The 19,663-nt window shown below is 60.0% G+C and overlaps 1 protein-coding gene across 1 annotated transcript; it reads left to right on the top strand.

The window, feature by feature from the left end:
• Positions 1 to 13,967: 13,967 nt before the first annotated feature.
• On the top strand, positions 13,968 to 18,887 carry HMX1 (H6 family homeobox 1). Its single transcript, XM_057547024.1, has 2 exons — positions 13,968 to 14,622; positions 17,487 to 18,887. The coding sequence occupies exons 1-2, from the start codon at positions 14,226 to 14,228 to the stop codon at positions 18,146 to 18,148; spliced, it is 1,059 nt and encodes a 352-aa protein (XP_057403007.1). The 5' UTR covers positions 13,968 to 14,225; the 3' UTR covers positions 18,149 to 18,887.
• The last annotated feature ends 776 nt before the right edge of the window (positions 18,888 to 19,663 follow it).

The following is a 19,663-nucleotide window of genomic DNA, read 5'->3' as shown; positions in this document are numbered from 1 at the left end:
GGAGATGGCGATTGGCTTGGATCACTTTGTGTCAGCCCGGCCAGGAGAAGGCGCGGGATGGAGTCGGGTTCCCCAGTGTCCGCGGGGTTGGGCAGGAAACCGGGTGGCTCCCGCCAGGCAAAGCGCGCTCCCTGGCGCCTTGGGCTCCTCCGCGCTCTGCGCAGAGCGAGGATGGGCGCGCATCCCCGCGCCCGAGCGCCCGAAGGCCGGCCGCCCCGGGATTTCTGTTGCTCTCTCTCCCTTTGGGATTAGGGAAGAGGTGCCCTGCTCTCTCTGGGAAACGACTTTTCAGCCACACGGATCAAATGGACATCTCAATAGCGATAGAGTCATCTGGCGGGGTCCCCCGTGAGCTGCGGCGGGGAGCGGAGGTGTGCAGCCCGCAGTGCGCGGGCGATCCGGGCTGTCCTTGCTGGTGGGTCGGGGGCCGGCGAGGGGGCGGACGCCGGGCCTCATCTTGGCTCCTCATTGGCGGTTCAGGCTCCCCCCTGCACCCTGCGCTATCACTCTCACAGCAACTTGGCTAGGTCGGTTCTGTTATCATGTCCGTTTCTCCATTAAGAAAACTGAGGCTTAAAGTGGCGATTGGGCGTGGAGTTTACCAACCTGGGGTATCCTGAAGCCAGAGACTGACACGCAGTCCGGGCAGCGGGGGGGCCGAGTGGATGGATGGTGGTTTGGTAGCTTATGGCATCGTATCTCCCGTCAAGGACAGAGACTTCTTGCAGGCAGGGGCAGGGACCTGAGCTGCTTTCAGAGACCTTGAGTTGGCCTTGTGATGCGGTGTGGGGCTGTGACCCACTGGCAGCTCAGCACACCCCTCAGGACACCTACCTCCTGGTGTAGTCCTGGGGCATTAAATGAAGAAGAATGGGGCAAGGTCCAGAGGAGGCTGATCCCCCAGGTGGAAGCCCCGCCCCTAGTTGGAAGCCCCGCCCCATCAGCGCTCAGACCAGAAGGAACCGCCCAGGAGGCGGGGATCTGATGACATTCCCGGTCTGGGAATTACTTTCTTTCTTTAATTTCTTTCTTTCTTTCTTTCTTTCTTTCTTTCTTTCTTTCTTTCTTTCTTTCTTTCTTTCTTTCTTTCTTTCTCTTTCTTTCTTTCTTTCTTCCTTCCTTCCTTCTTTCCTTTTCCTTCCTTTCTTTCTTTCTTCCTTCCTTCCTTCCTTCCTCCCTCCTTCCTTCCTTCCTTCTTTCTTTCTTTCCTTCTTTCCTTCCTTCTTTCTTTCTTTCTTTCTTTCTTTTCTTCCTTCCTTTCTTTCTTTCTTTTCTTTCTTTCTTTCTTTCTTTCTTTCTTCCTTCCTTCCTCCTTCCTTCCTTCTTTCTTTCTTTCTTTCCTTCTTTCCTTCCTTCTTTCTTTCTCTCTTTCTTTCTTTTCTTCCTTCCTTCCTTCCTTCCTTTTTCTTTCTTTTCTTTTCTTTCTTTCTTTCTTTCTTTCTTTCTTTCTTTCTAGTTGAAGTATAGTTAATTTACAATGTTGTGATGGGAATTACACTTTAAAGTTGGATTCAGTCAGGGCATCAGCTGTCTGTTGTGGACCCACGTCTGTTGTGTCCAAGGTAGAGTGAGAGGCTGCTTCCCAGCCAGGACAGGGGGTCTGCCCTCCAGGGCACTGGCAGGTCATCCCCTGCTCCTCCCTGACCCGTTTTCCCCTCCCGTAGAGGGACTGTGTTGGACTAAAGTCTCAGTGACCCCTGCAATCTCCTACCCTTGCTGATTCTCAGCCTCATCCAGCCCCTGACTTCTCAACTGCCGTTACATTAAGTAATACTCCCCTTACATACAAAGGGGAAAGAGTGGAGTTCAGGAAAGTGGTGCTCCAGGGCCCCAGCAAATGACTCCTGGCTAGTTAGGCCCTGGTGGGAAAACATTTTAGTCCTCTGGCCTCTGCATGTGTTGCTTGTTTTAGGAAGAGTATTCTTGTCTGTACCTCCCTCCACCTTCCTCCCAATGGACCCTGACTGCTGGGGCCCAGTTTATCCTCACACCCATGAGGGCATCAGGGAAATATTCCAGATATAGAAAGGAGGGGGGAGGGAAGTGAGCTAATTCCACCTAGATGTCCACGTGAGAGGCCAGGCTGGGCATTGCCTCTTGAACTTGCGTCTGATGTGGTAATAAATATCATCCTTGATGGATTCTCAAGGCCGCCTTAGCTCCTGGGGGCTAGGGCACCCTCCTCCTCCCCAGCTCTGCGGGCCCACAAAGCATGGACCAGAGGAGACTTGGAGGTAGGTCCTGTCCCGTGCCCTGAGCTTGTCCATCTCAGCCTTCATTCGGTGCAGTTACACAGTGATATGGGACAGGGTCTGGTCTATCCTCCCTGCGGGCAAGGGTGGGCTGGCTCTGGCTGGGCTCTCTCCTGTCCAGAGCAGGGCCTGAATGCTCGACTGCATCACATTAGTAGTGGCTGAACAAATGACTGAGTGAATAAATGAAGCTCCTGCATGTCTCCGGCCTGAGTCCGCAGTCTGTGGGCAGAGAATAACCAGGCGGGGGGTGGGGGGGTATGAGGGCCAGGTCCAGTACCGGGACGGGCAGCCGCACCGCCCCCACCACTTGAGGGTCTTCCTGAGCTTCCACTGTCCGGCGTCGGTGGCACCTCTGGGCATCGGCGGACTGGCTGTGAGTGTAAAATTCTCCTGGAGACAGTCTAACAAGCATTCTGGGGAGGGGGGGAAGAGGCATCTTTAAACCTCACTTCAGTTCTGCCTCGTGGTGGGCCTAAAACCACACTGGAGATGTCATTTTAGGATGTCACGTTTGTCGTATAAAATGTGCGGGGTGCGAGGATGCAGGGGAGTTTCGAGGGGCAAAACGCATGTTTCCACTTCTCTGCCCAAGAGGGATGTTGGGTTGTTCCTTTAAGTCAGTTCCGAAGTCTCCGCACGGTGGCGCTCTTGAGACAGGACCTTTCGTCCAGGACCCGAATCGCTTTTGCTCTTTCAAACCTTCAGAATGAATCAGCCTTAGATGAATACTTCCACTGTGCTCCCAGATAAAGACGCAAACACGCTCCAGCAGAATCTGGCTTATTTATAGATTCAGGTCCAAGAAGATGTTTTGTTTTAGCACATCTTCCCCTGGTCCCAAGAATGGAGTGTTGGATGCCTTGAACACTAAATGTTTTTGGAGTGTTACTCAAGAGTGATATAAAGCTGCTATCTGTATTCGCCACCTCCGTGCTGGGGGTCGGCTGGGGGCACGTGCAGAGAGAGCTAGGCCGCACCTTGCAAAGCGCTTCCAGCGATTTTTGCCTTATTACGACACAGGACAGTCAATCGTGCCCCTACCCCGTGACTCTGGCCGGGTGATTCCTTTCGGGGTGCCTAGAGCAGGCTGGTGAGTGCAAAGGGAAACCTCACCGGCGGCTAGGAATCGCCAGCACAGTGGCCACTCAGGCCGCGAGGGGCCAAATGGAGTCAGAGTCTCGGCCAGCATGCAGGATCCGCTCCCTAAGGGGCTCTACAGTGGGTGAAAGAGCAGAGGGTGGCGTGGGGGGCTGGGCTTCTTGGCTTGTTGTCCATGCAAAGGGACACATGTAGCCAGAAGCCTCTCTCTGAGGGGTTCAGGCGGCCCGGAATCTGGCAGTGAGACTACCACTCACCCAGCCCCTCGTGGGTGGAGCATTCAGAAGAGCTGCCACCACCCGACCCCACCCTCTTCAATGGCACAGGTTTGGGGTGTGTGTGGAGTTGGGTGACAAATGTGTCAGGTCTGGCCACCTCCTCCACTAAGGGTCCCCCACCCTGCTGGCCCCTGCCTGTCCCTGACCGCACAAAGGAGGCTCTGACCAGCCTCTCCCACAGCTGGAATCTTAGCAGCTGCTCAGAAGTGCAATCTTTCTGCACATCATTACACGTATAAGTAAAGGGAGGGGGTGGTAGGAGCGGGAAAAGATGTGATGAGCTACCTTGTATGGTAGTGAGTTCCCTGTTAGGAGAGGTGTGCAAGCAGCAGCTAGATGACCCCCTGTTAGGAGGTTTCTACACTGAGTCATTGTTTGGGACCCTCCCTTTGAATTAATTTCCCAGATTGGGCTTCCCTGGTGGCGCAGTGGTTGAGAATCTGCCTGCCAATGCAGGGGACACGGGTTCGAGCCCTGGTCTGGGAAGATCCCACATGCCACAGAGCAACTGAGCCCGTGAGCCACAACTACTGAGCCTGCGCGTCTGGAGCCTGTGCTCCGCAACAAGAGAGGCCGCGATTGTGAGAGGCCCGCGCACCGTGATGAAGAGTGGCCCCCGCTCGCCGCAACTAGAGAAAGCCCTTGCACAGAAACGAAGACCCAACACAGCCAAAAATAAATATAAATAAATAAATAAATAAATAAAAATTAAAAAAAAAATTTCCCAGATTGATTTCCAGGTGCGCTAACACTTTAGTTGTGGCTTAAAATCTCACTTTCTGCAGACACTGGGGTTGCCTCACCCAGGCCCAAAGAGCACATGACTGATGCCCCCAACAAGTATAGAGGGACCCGGGCCCGAGCTACTGCACTGGAGCCTGATGAGGACTTAGTGGTGTCATGGGCTGAATAATGTCCCCAAGGATAACAGGTCCTAATCCCTGGAACCTATAAATGTGACCTGATATGTGACCTTTGTAGATGGGATTAGTTAAGGATCTTGAGAAGATCCTGGATTATCCAAGGGGCCCTAACTGCCATCATAGGTATGCCAACAAGCTGGAGATCAAGGGAGATTTGACACAGACACAGAGGAGGAGGCCACGTGAAGACAGAGACAGAGGCCACAAGCCCAGGAATGCCTGGGGCCACGAGGGGCTGGAAGAGGCAGAAAGGATCCTCCCCCAGAGCCTCCAGAGGGAGCCCGCCCCTGCAGACACTTGATTCCAATCCAGTGATACTGATTGAGGACTTCTGGCCTCCAGAACTGTGAGAGAATAAATTTCTGTGGTTTTGAGCCCCCAAGTGTGTGCTGATTTATTAGTGCTAGGGCCAGGCATCCATGGATTGGTCCCTGGTGTTTCACAGACAAAACTCAGTGTCCTGGAGACACTCAGAGCCCAGGCCGCAGCTGCGGGGGACCCAGCAGAAGGGCCTTTGGTCTGATGCCGCTGAGTCCCCGCTGGGATCTGGGGGCCCCCTGCAGGAGTGCTCCCCTCCCACTGGTCTGCACACAAACACACGGGGCAGGGAGGAAGCCAAAGTTTGCGCCTTGCCTAGTCCCGCTCAACATCTTTCTCCCACTTCAGTTATCAAACTTACCCTGCAAATGCCAGAATAGATGTTTCCTGCAGGCCCTGTGATGAGAAATGGACTGGTGGGCGAGGGCCTTGGGGTGCAGGCACGTTGGACTGTAGGGTCTTCCCCAGGCCAACCCTCCACGGCTGAGCAGCTCTGGAGAAGGTTTCTGTGCAGGTGATCTGCTGCTTTAAATTCACCCCTCCAACGGGCAAAGAATTCATTCCCTCCAGGACCTGCTGAAAGGCTCACTGGTTTGGGACGGCCAGCTCCAGTGGCAGGGAGGTGACGGTCCCCACAAGACATGGGTCCGCTGGGTGCTGGCTGCTTCTCCCCACTCTGAGCTGAGCCCTGGGCTGGGGGCTGGGCAGGGGTGCCCTCGGAGGATGCCAGTCGCCAGCGTGGTCCCTGAACATCTTTCTCTGGCCTGGGTGCCGTTTATTCCTCCATCAGATGAGGAAGTCGAGGCGGAGAGTGGTCCAGGGGCTGTGGGTGGACCTGAGTCAGAGCCCAGCCTCCCTGCCGCCTCGGGTAAGGAAGGTGGCAACCCCTGGCAACATGCCGGCCTCAGGGGACCACCCGCCCACGTGGACCTCCCCTCCATCCCCCACTTCAGAGGGTCAGCCAGCCCCCTCCACCTGCTGTCCCCACCCCTGCCTTGATCACACGCATACCTGAGCCCGGGAGGACCCCTGGGCCCCCCGGGATCCCCGAACTTCTCCCCCACATCTTCTGCTTTCATCCCACAGCCCGGCCGCCTCAGGTCCCCCAGCCTCAGTCAGCTTCTCTGCCAAATGCCCTTCAAGTTCCCCTCTCCCAGGGCATCACTCTGAAGACTTTTAACTTTGTCCACTTTGTTTAAAAAAATTAAGTAGTGCTTGCACCTGGTACAAAACCTGAACGGTGAAAACAGTGTGGACCTGAGACGTCCTCTCACCCCTGTCCCAGCACCCAGGTCTCCTGGAAGGGCACCTCCCACCAGGCCCCCAGGCCTCCTCCCACAGACCCAGAAGCTGCACTGCATTCCAGGGGGCTCAGAAAAGCAGAAGCTAAGTGTCTCACAGTCCGGAGGCCAGAAGTCCAAGACCAAGGCGTGGGCAGGGCGGCACTCCCCTGAAGGTGCTGGGTAAGTCTGTCCCAGGCTCTCTCCCAGCGTCGGGGGTCAGCTCCAGTCTTGTGGGGTCATGTGGCAGCACCACCCCAGCCCTGCCCTGCGTTCTCCCCCGCGATGCTGTCTCTTTGCAGGGCGTTCCTTGTATAAGGACACCAGTCATTTTGGATCAGGGCCCACCCACTCCAGGGTGATCTCACCGTAGTAATTCATTACATCTGCAGTGACCCTATCTCCAGATAAGGTCACATTCGGAGGCCCTGGGGGTTAGGGCTCCAACATATGAATTTTGGGGGGACACAATTCTGTCCATCACAGATATGGACATACACAACCATAGATGAATGAACTAGTATAACATGTATGTGTATAAATACACTTGCTTGTATTCACCCCCCGCCCCTTGCACACCTTTGACGCACATCCTGTACCCTTGTTTGTTTGCTTTTCCCAGTCCATCCTTTGGAGGGCCCCCTATCAAGAGCACCCCATTCTTTCCCCAGCTGCATGACAGGACACTGTGAAGATGGGTCACTATTTACAGAACCCGCTCCCCTCTGTTTTCAGGGAGGGTGGTTCAGTTTTTGCAGTCACGAGTCCTGCTGCAGTGACTCTGTTCGGTGCCGTCACTCTCCACAAGTCCTTTCAGGGTTTCTGAGTGTGATGGACTCACGTGGGCAAGCCCCAGGCCGGCAAGTGCTGGCCAAACCTGTTGGAGTCCCGACTCAGCTGCTTCTGGGGGGAGGGGGAGGAGGGGGCTTCCTCGCCCGGCCCCCATGTGCCCCGCCCCTGGCAGGGGTAACTGAGCAGTGTAAGTACCATTCCCACGCCAAACATTCCTGCTGGCCCTCCACAAACACGCCCCGCTAGGCCACAGGCATCCATTCCAAAACCTGGAGGGGTGAGCCGGCCAGACTGGCAGGGTTCCCATTATGGCCAGACTAGGTTTCCAGAAACTTCCCTCCGGCTCCTGGGAAGAGGTTCCCTGCACTGTGTTCACCCCAGCACTTTGTTCCAGCCTCATTTCTCCAACCCCGATTCACTTCCAATCAAGGTCAGGGGCGGCCTGAGCTGTCTGAAGGTCCTCAGTGGTTTGGATAACTCCGAGCATAAATCTGCACTCCATTGTGGAAACCAAAACCTGCCCCCACCTTGCGGTGCCCTTCACATTATAGCCAGACATTCCTGCACCCCAGCCTCAGAGACCACAACTTCGCGTATCTTTACTGAGACAGGAAAACACGGCATCCAGAATGCAGAGTCAGTGTACAGATGTCACACAAAGAAATCAAGTGTGTGATTGTATCGTCGTATTAAAAAACAATCTTGAGAGCGTCCATCCGTGGCACAGTTTTCTTGGGCACTGCCTCCAGCGCAAGAAGCCCTATGACGCCCATTTCCAGAGGAGGAGGTGGTGCCTGGGGACAGGGAACAGCGCCCGCTGAGTCTCACTGCTGGCAGGTGGCAGGGCTGGGACCCAAATGCACACATTACTGTGATGGATGGAGGGATGGGCAGGTGTGACAAAGCAAGGAAAGCAACATGCTCAAGGAAGTATCTAGATGGTGGGTGTGTGGGTGTTCAATGGCCAATCCTTTCCAAATAAAATGTTGGAGCGGGGAACATACCTGCAGAGAAAGAAAGGTTCCCTCCACCAATGAGAGCCCCTGGCTAGGGCCAAGGTTTGCTGAGCACGCGGGCACAGGGGTCTGGTGGGTGCCTCCCCCAAGCAGGGACAAGACACGATACACCCATCAAGCCTGGGGTGGCGGCAAGCAGAGGGCTGGGGATGGGCCCTGGCCCAGGGCAGGGGCTCCCGGCAAAGGCCCTGAGCGCTGGAGGGGGATTAGCCTCCCTGACCCAGCTTCCTGCTCCTGGGGACGGCTTTGTCAGGGGACAGGGGTTGCCATGTCTTCTTGTCCGCCCTAGCCTCCCGGCGGCAGCTCTGAGCCCGCGGGGAAGGGGGCTTCTTGGCTGGCCCGGCCTTACTGGCTGGGGAGGGGTCACCTGTGCTTCAGGAACGTGGTTCTGGCCATGCGCACACGCTGCGCCGGCCCGGGTCCTTGAGAACCGCGGGCTCCCCTGGGCCGGCTCCGATCCTCCCTCCTGCCTGCCAGGGATGCCTAGGACTTCATCTTCCTCCTCCCACTCCCCCCTCCTCCTCTTCCCCCCTCCCTCCCTCCCCTCCCCTCCCCTCCCCTCTCCCCCCATCCTCCCCACTCCTGTTCTCCTTCAAATCCATCTCCCCCGCCTCAAGGCTCACCTTCCCTTCCTTGCTCTCCCTCCCTTCTCCTCTCTCTTCCCCCTCCTCCTATCTCCCCCCTCCCCCTCCTCCCCCTCCTCCCCTCTCCCCTCCCCCACCTCTTCTCCCCCCTCCCCTCCCCCTCTCCCCCTTCCTCCCCTCTCCCCCTCCTCCCCTCCCCCTCCTCCCCTCCCCCTCCTCCCCTCCCCTCCCCCTCCTCCCCTCCCCCCTCTCCCCCCTCCTCCTTCTCCATCCCCTGCCTCCTCCACCCACTACATCCCAGGGAGCGGAACTCTGGGAAGCATCCACTGAACACTTTGTGAAGATCTTCCTCCCCTTTTCAGGGTTTAAAGGCAGACCCACAAGGAAGGAAGTGGGTAGACCCTCAAAAGTCAGCCAAAATAATTCCAAACATTTGGTCTTTTTCAAAGCCAACATTTTAAATCTATGCCAAAGACTTGCCTGCACGGTTATGTCCACTCAAGCCCACACCAGCCCTGTGCACTGGGTGGGATTGTTAGTCCCACTTTACCACTGCGGACACTGAGGTCCCCAGAGGGCGGTGACTTGCTCATGACCACAGTGGATGCAGCAACTGTGCTGAGAACGGAGCCTGGTGCCTGACTGCACATCTGGACAGCTGCAAGGACACTCCACGTGGCTGTGATGTGGGGAGTGGACCACCTGACAAGCCAATAAGAACATTCTGAGACTCCCTCCCACCCTGCCTACCCACCCCACCCCCTGCCCAGGCCTGTGCGCCACCAGGTGGACACCTGAGCTGTGGTCCCTTTGCATGGCCACTATCCTCCTGGGGCTTTGCTGCTTACCGCTAGGATGGTGGTGAGACCCTCCTTGGACCTGACTCATGCCCCTTCACCCTGCACACGCTAGTGCTTTCAGGTTACTCCTCCCAAGGCCCAGCTCTAGTCCTGGCACTTCTCCAGCTCAAAAACCTTCAGTGGCTCCCCATTGCTTTGCCAACTAAGAACCCTATTCTTTAGCTTGAAGGCTTCACAATCCAATAGCATCCAGTTCTCGAGCCCCCGCCCCCCCCATGGGCTGCCACTCAGGAACACTATCCCCGCCCCTTCATCCCCTGCATCTGCCCACACAGCGCAGCTGCCTCGCCCTCTTAGCAACCGGAGAATCATCACCGGAGACACCTGATTTCCTTCTCACGTGCATCACAGCGTCACAGACGAAGGTCCGATAAGACCAGGTGCCCACGAAGACGTGAGGAAAGGGAAACTGATGCAGCTGTTCTGGAGAGACTTTCTGAAGCACTTGTGACGCGGAGTCCGTATAGACCCTCCCCCCCAGAAGTCCCATTCTGGGGGCACGCACCCCCAGACGACTCTCCGGCCCACAAGGAAAGATGGGCAGGTCTGTTCATCCCGACATGATCTGCAGTGGTGGAGAGCTGGCAGCGTCCTGAACGTCCCCTAACAGGGGATCAGCTACCCTTGGGGCACATGCCTTTTCCTGGATTTCTCATCCTACGATCTGATGATCCCCCTACGGAGCGATGGGGTCCAAGTTCCTCCCCTTGCACCCCAATGGGACAGTAGCTGTTCCATATACTCAACAAAGTGGAGCGGAGTAAGGTTCGGAAATCCCAGGCGACGTTCCACGCCCCCCTCCGACACCACCCCCCACACCCACTCGTACTGGGGAACCCATGTTGTGAGAAAGCCCAGGTCACGCAGAGAAGCCCCAGGCAGGGGTCCCTCTGCTGACATCACCATCAGCCCCCAGATATAGGAGCCAAAGTGCCTTCAGGTAAGTCCTGCCCCACCGTCCAGCGGAGGGCCAGACACCGTGCAGTGGAGAAAAGCCACCCGAATCCATACACCCCATGAGCATACTGAGAAATGGTTATTTTACACCCTGAGTTTGGGGGAAACGTGTGATTCGACCATAGTAACTGAGACAAAGGCATCTGCGACTGTTGGGTTAGTGCACGGTGGTTAGAAAATCATTGCTTCATTTATCAGTATCAAATTCCTACATTAAGGCGAAAAAATGCGAGATGGAAGAGGTGTATAATGGAATACCGCTTCTGTAAATTCATACACAAGAGCAGGTACGTGGGGTGGCATGGGGGCGAGGTAAGGACAAATGGAATTGGGATGAAGGATGAAGGGAAGATCAAATTTAAATTTTAAAGTGGGAATTCTCTAAAATTATTCCCAGAGAAAAAAGTTTATTAAAACAAAACACAACAGGCAGTGGCTGTTGCAGTTTGCTGACTTCTGATCTACCCTCTTGGGCGTATTCCCACCAACCCGCTCCCCCCGGCTCATGCGGCATCTTTGGACACCAGCACGGAGCTAGGAGGTAACAAGGTTCTCACCGTGCAGTTGTGAAGAGCCCGTTCGCTGGGGATTCTCTGGTGGCCCCGCCGCAGAGGGGAGGGGTGGCGGTGGACGAAACATTAGGACAGACGAGAGTGGACGGGCAGTGAGGAGGGGCAGCTGTGGCTTGGGGGGTGTGGGGTGCCTCAGAGACAGACACAGAGGTGACAACCTGCTGACTTCATGGCTCCACTCTTCTGCCTGGGGACTCCTGCTGCCCGAAGGGGACAGGAAACTTGGGCTCTGGCCCTGGGAGCACCAGAAGCCCTCTCAGGGCCGTGGGGCTTCACAGGCAGTCTCCAGAGAGCATCCTGACTGCCAGATACTATCCTGGAGTTGCTTCCGGGTCTGAACGTGACAAGCCTCTGCCGACAATCCCCGCTCAGAACTCGGCCTCCTGTCGCCTCCAAGCAGAGTGTCAATCCGGCTCCCGGACGCACGGAGCACAGAGGTGGCCGCCTGGGCGAGCACCAGGGCGGCTATTTCACGCCCCCCTAAGTGATCCTGCTTCTCCTCAGCAACCCTCTGTCTGCTCGCCGAGGCCCCGCGCCACGCGCTCGAGTTCTGCTGCCACAGTTGCCGGGAGCCTCCTGGGGACAGCAGTGCCAGGACCCAGCCCTGGAGCCCCTGGGAGGAGACACGCCCTCCAAGCCCCCAAAGACCGGTGCTTGGGAGGAAGGCCTACTCTCCTTCGGACTGGTCCGGCCTATGCCCTCGCCTCCCATCCCTCACATGCTCCCCAGAGGCAGTGGGAGACGTTCCAGCAGTGCCTGATGCCCAGCCGGCCTCCACTCCCAACAGCCTGGCACAGGCAGGGGTGCTTACTACCCGCGGTTTACAGGAGAGGAAACTGAGGATCAGAGAGGCGAGGCCCCCTGCCCAGGGCCACACAGCCCAGAGGAGAAAGAATTAGAACCCAGACTCTGAGGAAGCCCCGACTCAAAGTGCTCAGAAACCATGGGAGTGACAGCAGGCTTGTGGTTCCAGAAACGTGCTCAGGAGCCACTCACGGGCAGGCCCAGGGGAACCTGCATGTCGTAGGTGGTCATCCGGAAGGCACCCTCTCCACCGCTTGTCTTTTCATCCGGGTCCCTCTCCGGTCTCAGTTTCTCCATCTCTTAGAAGCACCCTCGAATTAGATGCTGCGATTAGCCAGAGGCTGGTGCTTCTCCCCCAGACCGACTGGAGCAGTCATTTCTTCCCTTGACCCGCCCTCCTCTGGCTGGGGTACCTCTGCCTTGGAGTCTCTCTGACCGTGGGCACCCCCAGGGAGCAGTACTTGGGAGACCACAGCTCTTCCCTGAGACCCCGCCTCGCCCACTTTGGCTCAGTGTCCTCACCCATGCAGTGGGGGAAAAGCCCCATCTCTGTCCGCCTCCAGGCTGGAGTTAAACCACCCGGTGAGTCACTGTCGTTGATCATCTTTGTCCCTCCTGGGGTGGGATGTGAGGGCGAGGAGATGGGTCGAGCGTCTTGTCCTCGAGTCTGCAGAAAAGCCCGCCTCCCACCCAAGGTCTCCAGGCCACTGGGCAGCAGAGGTCCCTCCCGGCAGCCGCGGGTAGGTACGCTCAGGGTGGTAAGCTGATAACGGGGACGTGGTGGTGACCGGCTCCCTGTGCAGCCAGAAGACGCACCCGAAGCGCTCACCGTTTTGTCTCCGCGCCACAGGCCGGCAAGGTCCCTCCCCTAGGCCTCAGCCCCACCCCGCTGCTCGGCTGCTTCTCGCTCCCATCCCCATCCGACTCTGGGGCTGTCGGTGCCAGAAGGGCCCCAGGCCCGGAGTGTCGGAATTCCAGGCCTGCCAGAGCCACTTACCCACTGGAATGGTCTCTCCTCGGCTCTGTTTTTCCCTCTGGAAAATGGGGTTGATGCTCCCTCCACCGTGGTTGTTCTGAAAATTAAAGCGAGGCGGGCGGCGGCACTCGGTTGGTCGCGGCCCCCGGCTGGCACTGGGGGGCTGGATGTACCTCTCCGCGATAACCCGCGTCCGGTGAAGCCTGTTGCGCCCGCGCGCCCGCGCATCCGCGCTGCCATCCGGTGACTCGGCCGTCACCCGCTCCCAGAGGAAGCCGGTCAGAAGGTTACTCTTGAGTGGCCACAGCTCCGAGGGCGACGGCGTGGGCCGGGATGCGCTTTGGTCACCGCACTCCCTGCTGCAGAAGTGGGAGGGGACTCCCCACCGCTCAGTCGGGACCTGCCCCCAAGACCTACGCGGCCGGGGCAGTGGCTCCCGGCCCGCCACTAAGGCCCGGGCCTCCTAGGGAGCGGGACGGTGGCGACCCGCTCTCGCTCAGCGGGTGTGACATCGGGCGTGCTGCCGGCAGGGCCCCGGAGATAGGGGAAGGGGCTAGCATTTTCTTACATTTTGAGCCTGAATCTGAGAACTAGAGAGTTCTGTCGCACTACATTTGGCATTAAAAGCATATTTCATTAAGTGTAAATATTAAAAATATGCCACAATTTTGCAGCCTTGACACCCGGAGTCTAAAAAAACGACTAACCCATTCTCTTGCTGTTTCTTGGAAGCCCCGGGGTCTTCCTGCCACGGTATACACACGCACACAAATACATACAAGCACACACACACGTGCACACACGCACACACACCACACTCGTGCGCGCGCACACACGCAGTTCCTTACTCTCGGTCCAACACTCTCCCCTCGGCGAGGTAATTACTGCCCTTGCCGGACACTGATTGGCCAGTCTGTTTCTCATCGGAGCCCCGCAGCCAATAGGCGGCCCCGCGGCCGAGGCCCCACCTCTCCAACCCCCGGCTCGGGTGGCTCGGGCCGGGGGAATGAATCACGCGGGGCCGGACTGGCCGCGACCCCCCGCCTGGGCCGCCGGCCGCCCGCCCTCGGACGCGCGACCGCCTGCGCGCCCGGATCCGGGCGGCGTCTCCGAGCAGTGGCCGCACTCGGGGCCGGCGCGGCATCCTCGGGCTGAGCTGGCTGCCCGCCCGGCCCGCGCCGCCCCGCCCCTGCTGGCCCCTCCCCTGCCCTCCCCGCCCCCAGCGGGGCCGGCCCGGGCGGCGACCAGAGCGGCGACGTGAAAGGCGAGCGAGGCGGCTGCCCGGCCAGCTGTCGGCGCGCACCCGCTCCCGGCCCAGCCCAGTCCGCCGCGGAGGCCGCTGCCTGCCCCGCGGGGCCCGACGCCAGCGCTCCGGGCAGCGGCTCCAGGGCCGGCCCGCGCGTGCGCCAGGGAGCCGCGCGCCAGCGTCCCCAGCGGGGACCGGGACCGGCCGCACCCCGGGCTCCCGGAACCCCGAGGAGCCCGGCAGAGCCCGACGGACCGGCGGCCGCGATGCCGGACGAGCTGACGGAGCCCGGGCGCGCCACGCCGGCCCGCGCCTCCTCCTTCCTCATAGAGAACCTGCTGGCAGCCGAGGCCAAGGGCGCTGGGCGCGCGGCCCAGGGCGGCGGCGGCCGCGAGGACGAGGAGGAGGACGACGACGACCCTGAGGACGAGGACGCGGAGCAGGCGCGGCGGCGGCGGCGGCTGCAGCGGCGGAGACAGCTGCGCGCGGGCTCCGGGCCGAGCGGGGACGCGCGGGCCCGGGCGCTGCTTGGGCCGGGCGCGCTGGGCCTCGGTCCCCGGCCGCCCCCGGGTCCCGGGCCGCCCTACGCTCTGGGCTGCGGAGGCGCCACGCGCTGGTACTCGCGGTCGCACGGAGGCTACGGAGGCGGCCTCAGCCCTGACAGTGAGTGAGGGCGCGGGGAAGGCGGGGGCCGGGGGGGGCCGGGCTTCCTCCCCTAGCGTTTGCTCGGGGGACTTTGGGTTCGTTGGCGCCCTTTCTGGGCCATCCTCCTCGTCTGTAGGGGGCTCTGGGTCGTGTCGGGCCCCAGCAGAGCCCCTGGTTGAGCAGGTTTGGAGGCCCACTCTCCAGGACAGGGTCCCCATGCAGGGAGAAGGTTTCTTAGGCTCTGGGCTTCACCCATCACCAGGCTCTGGAGAGCCCTTGGAGAGGAACCTGGGGACAGGGGACAACAGACAGCTAAGAAGAGAAAAGGAAGGGGGGGTGGGGAATACAACAGGGAAAGGCAGGCCATGGGAGGGGGGCACGGGGGGAGGGGCAGAAAAGAAGAGAAAAGGACAGAGAAGAAAGAGAGAGATGTTGGGGGCGGAGAAAGGAGAGAGGGGGGAAGAGAAGATGAAAAACAAACAAAGCAAAAAGAAACCCATAAGTGATGGAGAGATCAGAGAAAAGATAAAGGAAGTAAAGAGAGAGGGTCAGAAGACAGAGTCAGACTCAGCAAAATGAAGGGGGCGTTGAGTAGAGGGAGCCGCTGTTGTGGAGGCCTGGATGGGGGGACAGCGGTCTTCCCCAGCAGCCGTGTCCCCAAAGTCCCATCTCCCCTACAAGCTGCAGCCAAGGCCTGGGGCAGGGGCCTGGGTCTTCCTCTTGGGCCTCCCAAGCCCCTTGGCTGTGGCTGTGCAAGGCAAGAAGCCCCCAGTCCCACCCCTCTCTCTCCCTTTTCTGCCCCTCCCCCTCCCCCGCCTTTGTTCCCTGCTGAGGGCTCCGAGTCTGGGGGTGGGGGGTTTTCAGCCCCGGAACCCGATCGATCGCCCCTCTTGACTGGGCATTCCAGTCCCTGAGTTCTGCTCCCCCTCCCCAGGGTCACTGCCTCCCTTGGGGACCTGCCGTTTGGAGGAAGCCCCCGGGCAAGAGGACTAGGAAGCTATTCTAACCTCAGCCCCCAGGCTTTGCCAGCTCCCCCCGCCCCAAGCGCACACTGGGAGGCCAGCTGAAGACTCTTCCAGGCTCTTGCTCTGAAATACTTTCAGCTCCAAGCGAAAGTTAACGAGTGCTGGGGGTCGGGTGGGGGGCAGTAGGTGGGTCAGACCCCTCTCACCTCTTGGATAACCCATTCTCTGGTGTGGGATTGAGCCCCTCGCAAAGGGACCCGCATCTCAGAGCCTACACCCAGAAGGTCCCAGGCCCCTGCCCCCTTCCCTTCCGGGAAGCTCGAGCAGGCCTCAGTGTTTGCCCCGAAATTGAGTGATCAAACGTAGTGCCCTTCTGGGGATGTTTCTGAAAAGGGTCTCCCGGGGGGGGGGGGGAAGTGCGTTCCCCTCTTGTCCCTGGGGTTCTTCTCCAGCTGCAGCCCTACAGGCAGCCGCCAAAGAGCCGGTCCTTCTTTCGTATAATGCGGGTTAGGGGTCCCTGTTTTGTACCAGAGCTGGCAGGCCTGGCTTGGCTTCGTGTGGCAGCACGTGGGCCTCTGTGAGTCTGGGGGCCCCCCATATCTGGTCGCACACATGCCAGCCTGGAACCTGACCCCTCTTTGGACACCATGAGGGCTCATGCCACCAGGGTTGGGCAGGGACGCATGCAAATCTGCACACCTCCACGGGAGCGGCGGAGCACAGGGACCAAGCTACAGACACAAGCCTGCCGGTGTTTGCACACCTTGCGGGCTGCTCACACTGCGGGCTCACCGCTGCCTTCTGAGGGCTGGCCGGGCCAAGCTCTACTCGACGGCCGCAATGCTGACCTGCGGCCTGTGTCCAGCAGCCTCAGCCTGAGGCACAAGGGAAACTGGCCTGAGTTGGCCTGCTGAGCCCGGAAGTCAGGCGGCTGCCCTTTTCGAGCTGGGCCTGGAATCTGGACCAGCACCTGGGTCCTGGGCAGACTCTTTCACCTGGAGTCATCATCCCTTGCCCTGGGGAGGGGGAGGCATCTCCTCTGGGAGATCGTGGGGAGCTTGGTACTTGGAACACGAGCTCAGGGACCCTCTGTGGGCTTTTGTAGCCCCAAACCCACAGGCTCAGCCACGGGCCCAATGTGTCTGGGGTGAGACGCGGCTGCCGCGTGTTTCTACGGAGCCAGAGCTGCCCTTGTCTGCGCTCCCTCTGAGTGTGATTTTGGGTAGAGAGGGCAGGTCTCCATGGACATTTGAATTAGGGGCACAGGAAATGGGGGAGAATAGGTTCGCAGTGTCATCCGGTTGGAGTTTGGCTTGGGGAATTGTTTGCATTTGCTTATTCTCCATCAGTGGGAATGTTTCTATGCAAGCGGGCATTCCGCATCTGCTCCTGAGCGCGAGTGGGGAGAGGTCATGGCAAGTCTTTATTTCTGTGTCTGGGGGACTTGGCCTAGGGCTGAGTGCTAGGGATGAGGCCCGCTTTGTGCTGGTTTCTGGTGTGTACATTTCTCAGAAGGACCATCCTTTTCTCCGCGAGGTGTACCTCCGGGGCTTTTGTGTGTGTTGATTCGAAGTCACTGTTTAAGGGAGTCAGTCTTCTTTCTGTGTTTCTGTTTGTGTTTTTGTGTTCCTTTTCTTCCATCTTCCCTCTGTCGCCCTCCGTGCGGACGCGCGGTTCTGGGCATGAGTGTGTGGCCAGCGTGTTGGTTTGGAGCATCGCTCAGGTCTTCAAGTTCACCTCCAGATGCTCTGCCTTTCTCCGGTCCCAGGGTGAGATCTGCCGTAGGTGGGGCTGCGTGGGAACAGCTTCCCTGCTTGTGGCTGTGGGTGACCTCACGGGGGAAGCAGCTGGCCTCAGCGACAGGGCCGGGGGATCAGCCTCCAGAACCAACCCACGTTCCTCCTCTCCCCCCTGCAGCCAGTGACCGGGACTCACCGGAGACAGGCGAGGAGATGGGCCGTGCAGAGGGCGCCTGGCCGCGGGGCCCCGGGCCGGGAGCGGTGCAGCGGGAGGCGGCGGAGCTGGCGGCAAGGGGCCCGGCAGCCGGCGCGGAGGAGGCGGCGGAGCTGGCCGAGGCCCGGGCGGCGGCGGCGGCGGCGGCGGGGGAGGCGCGCGGCGGCGGCGGGGGCGGCGGCCGCAAGAAGAAGACGCGCACGGTCTTCTCGCGCAGCCAGGTCTTCCAGCTCGAGTCGACCTTCGACCTGAAGCGCTACCTGAGCAGCGCCGAGCGCGCCGGCCTGGCCGCCTCCCTGCAGCTCACCGAGACGCAGGTCAAGATCTGGTTCCAGAACCGCCGCAACAAGTGGAAGCGGCAGCTGGCGGCCGAGCTGGAGGCGGCCAGCCTGTCCCCGCCGGGCGCGCAGCGCCTGGTCCGCGTGCCGGTGCTCTACCACGAAAGCCCCCCGGCCGCCGCCGCCGCCGGAGCTCCCGCCGCGCTGCCCTTCCCGCTGGCGCCCGCCGCGCCCGCACCGCCCCCGCCGCTGCTCGGCTTCTCCGGGGCCCTCGCCTACCCGCTGGCCGCCTTCCCAGCCGCCGCCTCCGTGCCCTTCCTGCGGGCGCAGATGCCCGGCCTGGTGTGAGCCCCCGGCCGGCCGGGCCCACTCCCCGTGGCCAGTGGGGACTTCTGCGGGCGCGCACACGGGCCGAGGCGGCAGCGGTGGCGCCAGGGGCCGTCCGTCAGGGAGGGCAGGGACGCTCCCCTGGCCCTCCTGCGCCTCGGGGAGCGCAGGCTGCCGCCCGGGCGAGCCGAACCCCTGTCCGAAGATCGGAAGATCGTCCAGAATGTAACAGACGCAGGTGACTGTGACTCCCCAAGCAGTCGCAAGGCTGGATCCCCGCTGGGAAGCGAGCATCACAGAGACAGTCGGCCACGCAGCCCAGGGCCTCCCCCAGCCCCCCACCCCCGGGGACAGGCCTCAACCTCGGAGCAAATCCAGCCCCCGCCCCGCCGGAGCCAGCGGCGGGGCGCAGTCCACAGCAAATCCAGGCTGTCCCAGGTGCTTCACGGAGGTGACCACTCTCCAACCCGGACAGCCCTGCCTGGGACTGTGCATGGGCAGGACAGCAGGCCTCCGGGGCACGGTGATCAGCCTGATGGCCTTAACCTCGGGCCGGCGGAGAGAATCCCAGGAAGAGAGCCCCTGTGGAGCGGAAGGGGCGAAGATCCTTCCAGGTGGCGCTGCTCTCAGATTGTCCATTCTGGAGACGGGGCCAGACTGGGGCTTCTCTCCTGGGCTGCAGCCCCTGGTTATCCTGGCGAAGACTTTTTTTTTTTTTTTAATGAATCTACTTATTTGCGTATGGAATAAAAAGGGACGTTTTCTGGACAGTTGCTGCTGCTTTGTGATCACTGGGGCCGAGCCTCTCCTCTGGTAATGGGCTATGGTGGGCACCGTCTCCCCCCTCCTGGAGCACCTTCCAATGCTGGCCAGGGGCAGGTGGGCAGGTGGGCAGGAGCTGGGGTCTGCGAGCTGTACTCTCAAGCCCCCACTTTCTCCAGACAGGGAGGCCCAGCAAGACCTTAGGGGAAGTCAAGGTCAGGGAGGAGAGGGGCCTAAGGTGGAAGAGGCGATTCTGCATCCTCTGTCGCTCAGTTCTGGGGCCTTCGCGACAACCGAAAGCCAGGAGTCAGGGGAAGGCAGAGCCCACTGGCCACTCACTTGGCACAAGGGGCTGCCAGCTGTGTGGCCCCCTGCGTCCACTGCCCCTTCCCGCACTGGAGTTGAGAGCCATCTCTAACGTAGGGGTTTTTTCTTTTGTCCCAAACAAAACACGGCGCCAGACAGCCCAGCAAGGTCAGGTGGGGAACAGGGCTGTCTGGCCTGGGCCTCATCCCCTGGACCATCTGCAGTCTCTCCTGAGCTGGGGGACTCGGACCTGTGGGCAAAGTGCCAGGTCAGGGCCCAGGTTTATGGGCTCTTAAGGAAAGCTTATTGAAAGCTTATTCCAATGGCTGGATCTCTACAGCCGGCCTGTTGCAGGGTGAAGATGGGGGCCTGCTGCGTGGGGGAAGGACACTTTATGGGGTGTGCTTCTCGAGCCCAGAGAGAGAGGTCATTCGGTGCTTGAAACGGTCACTTCTGTAACAAAATCGA

Source organism: Balaenoptera acutorostrata, chromosome 5, assembly GCF_949987535.1.
Source record: "Balaenoptera acutorostrata chromosome 5, mBalAcu1.1, whole genome shotgun sequence".
Lineage (NCBI taxonomy): Eukaryota > Metazoa > Chordata > Mammalia > Artiodactyla > Balaenopteridae > Balaenoptera > Balaenoptera acutorostrata.
Note: the sequence above shows the minus strand (reverse complement) of the source record. Positions and strands in the feature narration are given on the sequence as shown.